At 41.9% G+C, this 15,713-nt stretch overlaps 1 protein-coding gene across 1 annotated transcript in view; it reads right to left on the reverse strand.

Annotated features, from left to right (window-relative positions):
* Window positions 1-10,921, reverse strand: part of si:dkey-230p4.1 (trichohyalin) — a 29,673-nt gene extending 18,752 nt beyond the window's left edge. Inside the window, 11 exon segments of the mRNA XM_048238481.1 lie at window positions 107-250; window positions 566-746; window positions 2,716-2,783; window positions 2,786-2,987; window positions 6,607-6,713; window positions 7,001-7,166; window positions 7,499-7,569; window positions 8,397-8,474; window positions 8,987-9,124; window positions 9,479-9,693; window positions 10,738-10,921. Of these exon segments, the coding sequence (XP_048094438.1) occupies window positions 107-250; window positions 566-746; window positions 2,716-2,783; window positions 2,786-2,987; window positions 6,607-6,713; window positions 7,001-7,166; window positions 7,499-7,569; window positions 8,397-8,474; window positions 8,987-9,124; window positions 9,479-9,619 (1,296 nt within the window). The 5' untranslated portion in view covers window positions 9,620-9,693; window positions 10,738-10,921.
* Window positions 10,922-15,713: the final 4,792 nt, after the last annotated feature.

The raw sequence follows: 15,713 nt of genomic DNA on the forward strand, positions 1-15,713 counted from the left end.
CCGCCTCTGTATAGACAAGGGAAGGTGGCATAATTACGTCTCTTTATATTGAGGGATCTTAGCTCTGTATGAAAAGGACTACTGGTAGCCTGTTTGGCTTATTCACCTGCACTTCCTGGTGTTTCCACTGGAGGGAGCTCTCAGCCTGAGCTATGATTGACAGCAGGGTGGGCAGCCCCTTGGCCACGCCCCCGTTCACTGCGAGGAGAGGGGCATCTCCAGCTCCGCTACGTAAGGTCAGGACACGAGACTGTAAACACAAAGACAGATAATTGCACGCGTGCACACACACAAACACATATCGATGAACACACACACACATGCATGGACATACATACCCCCACCCACACACACACACACACACAAGACCACTCCACCCACACACACACACACACACACACACACACAAGACCACTCACACACACAAAGACACACTGATAATAACACACACATGCACATACACACCCACACGACCACTCACACAAACATACACACACACACACACACACACACACACACACAACCACTCACTTACACTCACACTCACACTCACACTCAGACTCACCAGCTTGGTGAGGGCCTCCTGGACGGACTCCAGGTTCCTCTCCATCTCTCGGCTTCTCTCCCACTCCCTCTCGCTCTCCTCCTCTCTGTCCTTCTCCTGACTCTGTCGCTTTCTCTTCTCCTCCTCCAGTCTCTCCATTTCTGCATCCTTCTCCTTCACAGAGAGACTCAGCTCTGCAATCCTGCATTCAAACACACACACATGGGCGCACACACACACACACACACACACACACACACACACACACACACACACACACACAATGTTCCTTGCTGAAGATATGCCATGTCTCAGACATAATATTAAAATAATCAGTTCTGTGTAACAATAATCAAATTATCATATGTGTGAAAAATCCAACCAATCAGTCATAAACATAACAATATAAAAATAAAAACAGTAAAATATCAGTCAAATTAATGAAAAAAAAGGTAAAATTGCTGTCAATCAAATTCCATTCAAATTGATGAAAATCAGTACAGTCAGCATCAGTCAGGTTACTTACAAGTCAATAACAATGTCTCACTGTGAAAATAATCAGAGATCAGTGATAAACTAGAAACGCAATTCCCAAGGAATTACCAGTGCACGAAAATGCAAAAGTTGTGATGTAAAATATCATGTATAGTTAAAATAGATAATAAAGAGCTGGTTACTGCGGTGATGCAAACATGGTGGAACAGACATGGTGGTTGCATAGCTTTAAGTTGATAGTTTAAAAGAACACTGTTTAAAAGTTGAATGTAGATACTTTAAAAGTTGTTGATAGACAGCTAGTTTAATAGATAGATAGTTTAATGATAGTTTAAAAGTAGAAGTTGTTGATAGACAGCTAGTTTAATAGACAGATAGTTTAATGAAAGTTTAAGAGTAGACTGTTTAAAAGTTGAATGTAAATAGTTTAAAAGTTGTTGACAGACTGAAAGTTTAATGAATGTTGATATTCAAATAGTTTAATGGCTGTGATAGGTAGATATTTGACGATAACTAAAAGTTGGAATGGCTCTAATGTTTGCTAGCAGTTATGCTAACAATCGTAACTATGCTAACAATGCTAACCATGCTACTTAGCTAACTTAACTAATGTTTTCTAGCAGTTTTGCTAAAATGCTAACATGCTAACAATGTTAACCATGCTAACTATGGTAATCATACTACTTAGCTAACTTAGCTAATGTTTTCCAGCAGTTTTGCTAAAATGCTAACTATGCTAACCATGTTACTTAGCTAATGTTTTCCAGCAGTTTTGCTAAAAATGTTAACTATGCTAACAATGCTAACATGCTAACTATGTTAACCATGCTACTTAGCTAACGTTTTCTAGCAGTTTTGTTAAAAATATTAACTATGCTAACATGTTAACTATGCTAACCATACTACTTAGCTAATGTTTTCTAAAAAATGCTAACTATGCTAAAATGTTAACTACGATAATAATGCTAACTACCTACAGCGTGTAGGAGTCAGTTGATGACAAGTGACAGTTACAATGGCTGAACAGTTAAAAAGTTCAGTAGTTTAAAGGGTTAAATTGTTTAACAGTGAATTATTGTAGTGGGGACTTTTATTTTGAAACAGTTTTGGGCAGAGGAAACAGTTGAATAGGATGTGTAGTCTTAATTGACCCAGATTGTATGCTTAAAGCCTGAGGCTGCAGGTGGCCTGAACACCTGGCATACGATTCTAATTGCTTAATGTCCGTATTATGATGTCACAATCGGCAATGTTAAGTCTATGAGGATTTTTAAAAAGTTTTTCTTTAATAGTTTAAAAAGTATAAAAGTTTCAAAGTTGAAACTACATAGCAACCTGGTCCGTTTGAAGATCTACGTTACAAAGTTTGAACGAAGTTTCTAAGTTAAACTGTTCAAGAGAAATTGCATACGGAAAAAGTGGTAAGCAGAATAATAAGAAGTACAGTGCATTTTCATGCACTGTAATAACAACGTCAACATCACTGAAAATAATCAGAGATCAGTGATAAATAACATCGTCAACATCACTCTGAAAATAATCAGAGATCAGTGATAAATAACATTTTCAACATCACTCTGATAATAATCAAAGATCAGTGATAAATAACAATGTCAACATCACTGTGAAAATAATCAGAGATCAGTGATAAAATCAGCAGTGTTGTTTGCACTCACCTGTTCCTGAGTTTGTGCTTCTCCGTCTCGTGCTGTTCTCGCATCTCCTCCATCTCTCTCCCCTCACTCTCTCCATCCCTCTCTCCCTCTGCTCCATCCCCAGTTCCCCTAGAGAGAGGGGGCCATCTGAGGAGAGGGGGGGTGCGGAGGAGGAGCGCGGAGCCTGGAGGTCAGGGGTCAGGGAAGAGGTCATCAGAGGTCGAACCGAGGCACAGGAGATCAGCAGAGAGGAGGAGAGACGCGAGAACTCCGCCCTGAGCTCCCATAAGTCCCTGCGGCAGATGAGGTCATCAGAATTGGCTCCATGACAACACTGTGTGGCTGCCTTATTCAGGCAGTTACAATCGTGTAAACCAAAACGAGGCTACAGGGTATAATGCCTTTACCGTAAATCCTCAAATTATGGCCGGGATTCCATTTATAGCCGGGTCGTGGTCGATTCGAACAAATAAAGGCTGGACCCCAAATACAATACAATTATTACCGTACAAGGGTAATAATTGCCTACCAATAGGGCTATCAGTCCACGAGCACTAGAAGACATTGTTTTAATTTAACTCAATGAAAGAAAATAGCTCTTCTTAATAATTTATATTGTTGGTATAAAATACTTATAAAGTTGCAAGCCTACTGTTGCCAATGAAAAGTCTCCCAACACGTCGCTCTCAAGCTGCAGTCGCTTGCCGTCCCCTTCTGAGCTTGCCAGAGGCTGAAGCAGTTACTAGGCCTACTACATTTAAACACAATTGTTGCCGCAAGGCATTCCAGCCTACAGATTTAAGCCTAAATCATACATCATTAAAAAATAACTCAATTTAGGCTACTTGGCTACGCAATAAGATTTCCATTAAAGCACAGCGCACATTCAATGAAATGAAAGCGGCTACCTTGTCTCGCAATAAGCGGGTGGACACTCTTTTAACTACAGTACATGAAACTTAATAGTGAACCATCAAATACCCCCCAGATTTCAGTGTCCATCAGTCCCAACATTTAGCAATATCAAAGAGTCCAAAAGTAAATTAAATCCCAAACCAAAACGAAAATCTTCTGCTTTTGATAGCCTGTAGCCAATCCAAACGAAAAGCATGTCTCACAATAAGTGGTTAAATTGGTGAAATAAATTGTACAGGAATAAATTGGTGGGCAGCCGTGGCCCACTGGTTAGCACTCTGGACTTGTAACCGGAGGGTTGCCGGTTCGAGCCCCGACCAGTGGGCCGCGGCTGAAGTGCCCTTGAGCAAGGCACCTAACCCCTCACTGCTCCCCGAGCGCCGCCGTTGTAGCAGTCAGCTCACTGCGCCGGGATTAGTGTGTGCTTCACCTCACTATGTGTTCACTGTGTGCTGTTTGTGTTTCACTAATTTCCCTCACGGGATCAAAAAAGTATATATACTTATACTATACAGTGTTTCCCCTAGAATTTTTTCCAGCAGCGGTGCTGTTGATCGTAGGAAGCCCCCACAAAAAAAAAAAAACTTGACTCCTTAAATGGTGATTTTGTGAAAGAAATGGACAGATTGTGTTACAAATTGATTTGTATTGTAAATGGACAGATTGAGTTACAAATTGATGACATAACCATCAACACAAGCATGATTATTGCAGTACTTGAACAGGATTATTAATGTTTTTCTTTCACCTTTTTCATTTACATTTTAGTATTAGCCACTGTACACTGTAGGCCACTGTACAAACTATTACTATTTAGAATATACAGTGCTGTGCATAAGTTAAGACATTTATATATAATGTATTTATTTACGATACATGAAGCATTAAAAAAATAATTGATGTCCTATTTTTTTTTTTAAATTAAGGCATTAAGACAAAAGGCAAAATATGTTTTTTATTCCTCCCTTTAGTCAATTTCAGCATGAGTGTCTTAACTTTTGCACAGCACTGTATAAACTATATAGACTTCTCTTTCATGCCATTACACTGTATTGGTGCTGTGCAAGTTGAATTGAGTGCCTGTCACTTTAATGCCGTGACGGCCCATGACGCTGGCTTGATTCTCACGGTGTTAAGCTAACTTAGTAGCGTTGTTGTGCATGGTGCATAAGAATATGTGGATGAAATGAATTATGTTTCCCATGTCATTTGGTAAAATAAATGGTCAAAATTCGAAGAAAATCTATCTTGGATTATAGCAGATAAGTGTCTTGTATCATATCTATAATTTTGGTGAACTCTACAGGAATTACAAACTATCTCAGATGTAATGCTTGCGTATCCTATTACTCAAATTCAATTAAACCCACCAATAGGCTAGCTAGACCTTAGTTTCACAGCCTAGGTATGTTAGCAACACAGGGCTTGAAAGCATTGTATCACAAACAAAAACTAAACAATGCGTGAATTTATCTGGGAATAGGGTACTGAAGGTAGGGGCGAGCTGGCGTATTTAATTTGGTTCCTTGGTTAACATAATGTAGGCTACGTTTTTTTACAAAATTCGGCCAGCTAATAAACTTAAACATAAACACAAACAAGCGTGATCTCCTGTGGAATCCTGACTGCAACTTCAACGTTAGCCTACTATTATTTGTTGACATGAAACCTGAAACTAACGGCAGCTGTTCCTGAAGTTCACTTCGCCTATTTTTTTTTAATTAGGCAACTTTTTTTGCAGTGGCGCTTGAATTCCAGGAGCGGCGCTGCTGCTGATGAATACATTGTAGGGGAAACACTGCTATATATATATAAAACGTGTCAGAAAAAATATATCCTTAACTTGCTGTTATCTACGCTAATTTGTTATTGTTCATTAAGGTGTGACTGGCAAGTTGTTATTTTATGAGTAGCCTTTTAGCCTATTTTATTTCTAAGAACAAAATTCTACAACAGAGGCCTAATAAGAAATAAAGACCTGCCTCGAATACAAGCCTGCCCCAAATAAAGACCTGTGCTTTGCGCAGCCTAAGTAAATAAAAGAACCCGGTCACAATTTGAGGATTTACGGTATTCATTTATTAACTTAATGCATTTTTGCCACCTACTGGTGAATGCATAGAACACAACGATCCTATGGTTCGTGTACCCTGTAGCCTCATTTTGGTTTACAATGGCCACTGCCTGAATAAGGCGAATTGAAGGTGCAGTGGTAAACAAATGTCTACCTTGTTAAGAGTATATGTATAAGTAAATGTGTGGGTTAGCATTTGTGTGTGGCTATGTTTACGTGTGTGGGTTAGGTTAGCATTTGTGTGTGGCTATGTTTACATCTGTGGGTTAGCATTTGAGTGTGGTTATGTTTACATGTGTGGGTTAGCATTTGTGTGTGGCTATGTTTACGTCTGTGGGTTAGCATTTGAGTATGTTTGGGTTAGCATTTGAGTGTGGCTATGTTTACATGTGTGGGTTAGCATTTGAGTATGGTTATGTTTATGTGTGGGTTAGCATTTGAGTATGGTTATGTTTACATGTGTGGGTTAGCATTTATGTGTGGTTATGTTTATATGTATGGGTTAGCATTTGTGTGCAATGTAGCTAGTCTATATGTCCCTGTATTTTTTGTATGGTGATAGTGGTCTTCTGTATATTGTGTTTGTGTGTGTTCGTGTGTGTGTGTGTGTGTGTGTGTGTGTGTGTGTGTGTGTCCAGTAACTGTCTTAACGGTGTTGCACTGGTATGTGTGTGTTTGTGTGTCCTCACTTGTCAGTAGCAGTCTTAATGGTGTTGCACTGGTGTGTGTGTGTGTGTGTGTGTGTGTGTGTGTGTGTGTGTGTGTGTGTGTGTGTGTGTCCTCACTTGTCAGTAGCAGTCTTAATGGTGTTGCACTGGTGTGTGTGTGTGTGTGTGTGTGTCCTCACTTGTCAGTAGCAGTCTTAATGGTGTTGCACTGGTGTGTGTGTGTGTGTGTGTGTGTGTGTGTGTGTGTCTCCTCACTTGTCAGTAGCAGTCTTAATGGTGTTGCACTGCCGTCTAAGGGTCACCACTCGTCCCCACAGCGTCATCAGTCGAGTGTGTTCATGACTTATATGCCCTGTTAGAAGCTGTGCTCAAACAAACACACACACACACACACACACACACACACACACACACACAGGCTTGAGCTTCTACACCTAGTCTTAATTTAAAACATTAATCTTAAATGATACTTCAATGATACAGAATACATCACAGAGTACTTTATCTTCATGTCAGTGGGCTCATTCAAACCTCACTCACACCTGCACATTTGCTAAAAATGGAAGCTGATGGGTGAGGGAACAATCAGGAAGTGATGTCATCTAAAGAGTCTACAGACTGTTTGTCGTGGTGACACCATTAGTTCTACCTCTTTCTCTTGGAGCCAATCAGACTCCCGCTGTCTGGCCTCCTCCACTGCCCTGGACCAATCGCCTGTCAGCTTGCGGAGGTCCTCCCTGAGAGATTCATTGGCTTCTGCTGATTGGCTGAGCTCATTGCGGAGAAGGGCGTTGAGTTCTACTAGTCCCACACTCCTGAGGTGTGTGCGTGTGTGTGTGTATGTGTGTGTGTGTGTGTGTGTAGTGGGGTTAAACAGAGAGAAGAGAGACCAATTTGGTTAAAGGGATTTCTCATAAATAATAAGCCAGGAGAAACCAGAAGCTCCCCTTGTTAATTATAATCATAACGCATACTGTATAATATCCATACAATTATTTACACGGTGTGTCATTAAGTCTTACAGATGGGTTACAGTCATAGTAAAACAGTAACTGGCCACCCATGCCTGTTCCCAAGCATGTTCAAGAAAGGTGACAAGAAGGTTAGTGACCCCATCCCACCCCCCAACCCTGTGGCTGCTGCTTACCTCTGCTGTTCCTCCTCCAGCCTGATGAGGGCGCTCTCCAGGGAGTCGCTGTGCTCATCACGGATCCTCTTCTGCCATAAACAAACACATGACTTCAGCCAGGAGTGGTGTCTTAAAGAAGCACTATGCAACAATTTTAGCAAAAATGACCTTAATTATGCAGGTTGAGAGTCGTTCTGATGGTCTTACAACACTTTCTGGGTCGTTTGGTGGGTGCTTCGTCTCCCCCTATCGCAACTTTCTGAATCCAGTCCGAGTAAATCCGGATGTGACTCAGCGGAAGTATCCAATCGCGCCTCGAAAATGTAGTCAGATTGTAGTTTTGAAGAAGACTGCAAAACGGACGCCAACTTGCCTACCCTTTTTAAATTGGTAAAATATGTCTTGTCTTCACCGCTTAGTGAGAAACTTTGTTGTATGTCTGGAACATGTGAAAAATTGACAATAAAGCTGACTTTGACTTTGACTTTGACTTGGGTGAACTTCGTCTTTGTAATGTGGTTTGATAGTCTCTTGAACAATGTGTTTGCTCAACCGTTTTATTGTGAGCCTTGTATGTGTTTAGATTGGTTTCTTGATGGCTAGCTCGCTAGCTAGTGGGGGTTTAGCGTAGCAGTCACTTTCTACCGAAGCTGCAGGGGGAGCTGTGTAGTGAAAAATGCAAGCCCAAATCCGGCGAAAACCCAGAAACAGCGAAGGAATAACCAGGCCTGCATAGGGCTTCTTTAAGGTGACTCTGTGCTTGTCAACAAGGGCTTGTGTTTGTGTATTTGTATTATGAGACTGTGTGTGTGTGAGTTTATCTATCTGAATGTGTGTGTGTGTGTTTGTGTGAGAGAGAGAGAGAGAGAGAGAGATATAGAGAGTAAGTATATCTGTGTGTGTGTGTATGCGTTACCTCTCTTAGCCTCATCTCCTTCCCCTCATCGTCTACTTGCTGTTCCAAGCGTTGGCAGCGTGAGCGATACTCCAGCACCTGCAAACACACACACACACACACACACACTTAGTGCTGAATATGCTAATTCATCTTGTTATAAATAATGTTATATAATGTTATAAATAATATTTATAAAAGTGATCCTACCAAACCATGCTGTATGATCCAACAGTGTTTCTAACTGACTTGCAGTGAACCCAAATTCTCTGTAACACTATTTTCTGGTTTGTGTGGAATTGTGAGCATTTCTATAAGGCTGGTTCTTGAGTACCTTGTTCTCAGCTTTGTGAGATTCTGTGAATATTTGTATCATTCCTGTTCTGTTCTGTGGTGCATTGTTCTGTAGGCTGTGAGGTTCTGTGAGTGTGTGTGTGTGTGTGTCTGTGTGACTGTTTGAGGGTGACCGTACGGTACCTTGTTCTGTAGGCTGTGAGGTTCTGGGAGAGTGTGTGTGACTGTTTGAGGGTGATCGGGTGGTACCTTGTTCTGTAGGCTGAGAGGTTCTGCGAGTGTGTGTGTGTGTCTGTTTGAGGGTGATCGTACGGTACCTTGTTCTGGAGTTTGTGGATGAGCAGGGCCTGTCTGGTCTCTCTCTCTTTGCCTTCCCTCAGCTTCCTCCTCCACTCCCGATGCTCAGAGTCCCCATGCAGAGACGAGGAGAGGGGCGGGTCCAGAGACTGGGCCAGCTACACACACACACACACACACACACACACACAATTGAATCCCCAAACACACACGCACACACAATTGAATCCCCAAACACACACGCACACACACAATTGAATCCCCGCACGCACGCACGCACCTTCTGATGTCCGTCCATCGGTGCAGCAAAAGTTTAACTATTCGACGTGAGTGACGGGAGCAACTTGACGCAACGGACCCACAATTCAGTTCGGCAACGAATGACGTAAGCCCATGTAAAGTGGACGGGATGCTCTTGGGAGCCGTAATTGCAGTGGCAATTGCAGTGGCTCATATTGCAATTGCAATAATTGTGCAGTCCTAATTGAAACCGTAAACACACAAACACTCACCCGCTCCGTAAGGGCCTGGGCACGTGACTCCAGCTCCAACCTATCAGCACGGCTTTCTGCAAGCTCCTCCTCCAGCCGAGAGAGCTCAGACCTTAACTCCGCCCGCTCATCCTGCCAGCCAATCAGCAGGCTTGTGTCCATGCTGCCTGTTTCAGAGCATCATTGACCAAACAGGAAGTGGTAGGCTACCATGCCATCAGGGCGCTGTGATGTTTCTGTTTCATAATAATATGGAGTGAGTTATTCTGCTTGCCACTTACAAAGGCCATACTGCACGGTTCATGTTTAGCAATCTCCTAACCCATACAGAAAAATAACATGTCCACATATATGCAGCTTGAATATATTCCAGTATACATCTGTTAAATAAATATACTATGTTAAATAAACATTTCCATGTATTTATCAATATATTTCAAAATATGAGTAAATATTCAATAACACATTGTGTCATATTCTTATATTTTCTGCATATAATTAAAGATATTCAGCATGGACTTTCATGCAAGATATCCATTTTGGGTTCCACATATACTTTATACATTCTTGTACTATATATTACACATATTGTAGCCATCTATTCAAATATAAACTGGATGCAGCTGCATGAATATATTTTCCCCCTTGATTTTTATGTGTGGGGGAATCCCAGATTCACAAACTCTGAAGCCATACGTCAGTAGTGTTTATAATTAAAACAGACCAAAACATTGTGAATACTATACTCTTCTACTGCATGTCAGTTAGATTAAAAACACACACACACACACAATTTGAGTGAATTAATATGTAAATCGACCAGGAATTATTAATTATGTGTTTTGCTCTATGAGGATGGATCCTGGCCAATGCATGTTTGGCATCATCCTGACAAACTGTTTTCATGTTCATTGCTTATCGATGTTGCTAAAGTTAACAGTATGAACTAGTTCCAAAGTTTAGTAACAATCGGACGTTGGCTGGAAATGTAACTGCATAGTTAAATTAGCTAAATTCAAATGAGCTTCTACGTAAATACCAATATTCCTGTTCCTGACTAGCTGCATGGCAACGATAGTTCGTCAGCTAAGGTAGCCGGATAGCAACAAAGCTCATACATCAACATTTACAGTGTGAGTTGCAGCAGTTGCAAGCCTTCAGAAATGGACACCTGTTGCTCATCTGCCTAGTTTTCCAGCGTAATAACGTTAACTAACGTTACTGTTGTTTTCTCTTTAGAAAACTCGCTAACAGATAGCCAGGTAGCTTTCTAACTTTACCTCTTCCAAGTTGCCTGTTTGTGAATATGAGCTGGTAACGTTGGCTTACTATGCATCCCCTGCGACTGTTTCGGCTGGTAAAACTCTGGAGCTTAACCAAATAAGACGTGGTAGAATGTATTAGCTAAATGGGGAAAGTTTGTGCGTCTCACCAAATCTGAACCTCACACTCTCCAGCTCATTCGATTCCTTCTGGATTTGAAAATGAAAACTTCCCCTTTCACGTCCCCACTCGCGTAAAAGTAGAAATTCTGGAGGCTCTTTATTATAGCGCCAACATATGGCTTGGAGTCGTTCTGATTTTAGCCAGTTGACCACTAGACCTAAATGGACTGAGAATATGCCTGATCAGCAAAGCCAGACTTGTTTTAGCACAGAAGATAGAGAAATAACTTTGTTCTAAACAATTGACCACACATGTTTATTGCAAAAAACAACTTTTTTTTTTTTCAACTTTTGCATGACTAATTTAACTAATGTTTAACTTGTGTATATGTGTGTTTCTGTGTGTGTGTGTGTGTGGTCTTTCTCTCAACAGTGGACACTGGATTCCAACAGAGTGCACCCCACCAGTGTGAGGCAGTGTCATGGGCACCAGTCTCCTGACAACACAGATGTGTTGGAAATCAAAGCCACTGTAGGCCTTCTGGGTTCTACAGACTTCAGCTCAGGACAGATGTGTTGGAAATCAAAGCCACTGTATGGCTTCTGGGCTCTACGGACTTCACCTCAGGAACAGATGTGTTGGAAATCAAAGCCACTGTATGCCTTCTGGGCTCTACGGACTTCACCTCAGGAACAGATGTGTTGGAAATCAAAGCCACTGTAGGCCTTCTGGGCTCTACGGACCTCACCTCAGGAACAGATGTGTTGGAAATCAAAGCCACTGTATAGCTTCTGGGCTACGGACTTCACCTCAAGAACATGCTCAGATCATCCTACTTCCCAATATCCCAAAAGTCTTCCCAATATCAATCCTACTTTTAACCCGTAGATCAGAATCAAAGACTGCTGGTACGGCAGCAAAGTTGTTGTTCCTGGCCTGGCGGGTCTTTTGTCTTGCCCCATTCGTTCCATGATCTCCTTGCGCTGTAACTGTCTTATCATTGTTTGCAGAAGTCACGCAACGTGGGTAAGCTAGTAGTTTTGTGCGAGTTGTTTGGACCTTTGGTGTGCACTCCACGCTCCGTGATCTCCTTGCATTAGAACTGTTTTACCATTGTTCGCATGAGACACGCGACAGTAGCGAGGTTGTAGCAGCTGGCCCACTTCTCTGTGTTGTCCCATGCTCTTTAAAAGCGCTCTTGTTGTTTAGTCGTGACTTTAAGTTGAATATAGATTACATAGGCTACCGGGGAGGGTTTCCTTAGGGGTTTTCCTGGGGATTATTATTTTGTCTTTAGGGGATATTTTTATTTCTACATTTTCCTTTCCTCCGTCGCCGGCTTATTGTAATCTAATCTAAACTCTAAACTGAAAGCAATCACGTTTGTGCTCTAGTTTTGGAGAGCTTTTCTTTTTGTTACCGTGATTTTGCTATTTATTGTTATTTTGTATTTATTGGTTTATCCACACTGGGAGCTTTGAAGCAGTGGGCTACGTTGTAGTAAGCCAATTAATTATAGCCTAAATAAAATGTCTGTGCTGCATTTGAGTAGCTTATAATAGCAGCCTAAATTGTTTAACCTGCTACTGCATACTGTTTTTTGGGTTTATTGTGGCCTTAGGCTGAAGAGGTCTTTTGACTGAAGATACTTTTTCCCCTCGTTTTTGGACCTTTTTGCGTCTTGCCTTTTTGCGTTTTTTGTCGAGGGTACCGCCTACCGCCTCCTAGTGGCCTGACCTAAAAATAGGCTGAAGGGACTGCTACTGCTTTTGTGGTTGTTTGTTTGCTTGTGTGGTGTTCATGTGTGTCCTGAACAATTTACTCCATTTTGAACCCACCTGTTTGCATTTCTTGAAGTCTTTTTAGTTAAAGAGTTAAAACCATTTCATGTTTTGTGGTGCTTTATAAAGCAATTTAGTTATTATTTCTTAACTTTAGTTTATCTTCACTCTGTCTGAGTGGTGGTGCATAAATCTACCTGGCTCCCAACCATTACGCTACCCCACAACCGCCACAGATATTGGCGCCCAACGTGGGGCCCGAACTATTGCTCAAACTGTACTTATTGTACTTATTTTTGAACTTGGAAGTGTTTTGAATTTCATTGTTGAATTGTGTATTATTCAGATAAGAGCTTACAGGCCTGTTTGAATTTGAATCCATGTGATGTGTTGCATTTGTATTGGCTGTAGCATTGTGTAATCAGTTTCTGAATTTGCTTACTGTACTTTTGATCTGTGGTACATTAGAGTAAAATAATTTAATCATGGAACAGCTTGACCCTGTCGAGACCATATCAGATTCTGAAGAAATTTTCCTTCTACTACCCCCTTCTATTCCTACACCTGGTGTACGGGTAGAGTTAGACTCTTCAGATGTAGAAAATACTGTTTTTCCACCACCTCCTCCAGCTAATGATGAGGGCACAATAGTTGATCTTGAGGTTTTCTCCCAGGCCATTGATTCTATGAAAACAGTGTTTGAAAGCACCATTGCCTGTCAGAGACAATGGCTTGAGGAGGGCTTGAAGCATGTTTCCAAAGAAGCTGTTGAAGCTAAAGGGGATGTGTCTCGTTTAGTGGAAAAAGCGAATGATGACCTGCTTAATACTATTGCAGAGTATTAAGATCAGATCAGAGAGTTACTCTCAAAATCTATATAACACATTCAGTGGAACTCTAAGCAGACATCAACTGAGTTCCAGACCCTGTTAAAAGAATCACACACTGGTTTATTGGATTCTTTTTCTATTTATGTCTCTGACCAACTGAATAGACTAGTTAAGCCTGAGCTGAAGGACCTGCAGTTACAGATTTGTGCCATCAAAGATTCAGTTGAAGGTCTTGCTGAAAAAGTGAATGAGTTAAATGTTACACCAACTTATCCACCTTCAAGAGTCGTGAGCTCTTTTACTGGTATCGGTTCTCAAAAGAGGTCTTCTACTGATGTCAAACCTGAGTCCAAACCTGATGCTTTACCTTCAGTTCTCCATACTGGTGATCGGCATTTGCCAATCAAATTGATTTTTCCCTCTATCGGTGGTTCAGATGATGACACTGACCCACTTTTGTATATTTCTAAGTGTAAGGACTTCCTTGCTCTGTGACCCATGTCCAACTCTGAGATCTTAGGCGTTGAGATCTGAGATCTTTGGCATTGCCAAAGCACACACCCTCCTGGAAGCTGTCCGCAGTTTCAAGCTCAAAATCAGCCAGTGAAAAGCTTTGGTCCTCGTCAAGCTAACCCCAATAAGGGTACTGTCTCCACGGTTACAAGTCATAACCAGCCCTCCTTTAAGTCTCAGCCTGTTGTTAGGCCTAAGACAAACTCCATGCCTCCCCAGTCTGGTCCAGTGGTAGTATTGAGGCAGCTGGCAGTGCCAGTCACAGTCAGACGCTGCCAGGGCAAGGCACTGGTAGACACTGGAGCTACATATAGCTTAATGAGTTTTGATTTGCGGAACACAATTAAAGCTCCAAATGAGAAACTTGAGCCATGGCATGAAGGACCCCTGTATCTTGCAAATGGTACAAATACCCATCCTGTAGGTTGCAAGGTGTTAGAGTACAGTATGCATGGACATAGCTGGAGTGTTCTAACTGCAGTGCTTGCTGTTAATGTCCTCACCTATCCTCTGGTGCTTGGGTTGGATTTAATTTCTGTTAGTGGAATGCAGCTTAATGTGAGAGATCAAGCGTATTATATTTTGGGGGACCAACAAGGTAGAGCCTTCCCTTTTCAAGTCATGGCAAGACCCAGAGATAGTTGGGGTATTCAGTCTTCTCCAACCACTACTGCTGCCTCACTCATGCTCTCTCTGCCACCATCTTCCCTTTGCTCATCTGAGCCTAGTAGCTTTACTCCTGCCGATGAATTCTACATTAGTTGGGGCTTGCACCGCCATCCTCTCTAACCACGACTTCTGCCACTGTCATAACCACTATGCCTCCATTTTCCAGTTTGGCAGAACCTAGTAGATCTATTCCTGCTGAGGACCTGCAGTCGCTGTTACAAGCTGCTGTGAGTCAGAGTAGTTTAAGTGGTCAAAATGCAGAGAAGTTACAGACTCTTCTGCAGGCAAATCCTGAGGTATGTACCACCAAACTGGGTCACACCTCTTTGCTGCAGCACAAAATAAAGCTGAAGGGTGATGTTGTAGTTGCTCAAAAGCCATACCGCCTGCCTGTTCACAAACATCAGGAAGTAAAGGCTCACATTGAAGACATGCTATCTCAGGGAATCATTGAGCCTTCCCATTCCCCATGGGCCTCACCTGTTGTTATGGTACCCAAAAAGGATGGTAGCACTAGATTTTGTGTTGACTATCGTCGTTTGAATTCCCACACTGAGAGAGACTCGTTCCCATTGCCGACTGTGAATGAGATCCTGGAATCACTGGCAGGGTCTGCAGTGTTTAGCTCTTTAGATCTGAATAGCGGTTATTGGCAAGTGGAGGTTGAACCTGCCAGTCGTCCCATTACCGCTTTAATCACTCCTTTTGGCCTCTATTCTTTCAAGAAAATGCCAATTGGTTTAAAAAACGCGCCTGCTAGTTTCCAGCGGCTCATGAACAGCGTTCTACAAAGTTGTCTTGGAAAATGCTGTTTTGTGTATCTTTTATTAGCTGGATGGTACCGTAGGTATGTGCCGAATTTGTCTGTCGTTGCGGAGTGATGGTAATTTTGATACCATCGATTTAATAGAGACCCAGTCAGACCAATAGTATGAAAAATCAGGAACAGAGTTTATTTACAATCATGCGCATCAAGGGAGAGACAGCATGACTTCACCTAAAGATCCATCAGCTGCTCTAATGCTCTAACTAGACAAGGAAATAGTTAGGGTTTAAGTATCCTTCCAGGCTGACAGG

Source organism: Alosa alosa, chromosome 3, assembly GCF_017589495.1.
Source record: "Alosa alosa isolate M-15738 ecotype Scorff River chromosome 3, AALO_Geno_1.1, whole genome shotgun sequence".
In the NCBI taxonomy this organism is placed as follows: domain Eukaryota; kingdom Metazoa; phylum Chordata; class Actinopteri; order Clupeiformes; family Clupeidae; genus Alosa; species Alosa alosa.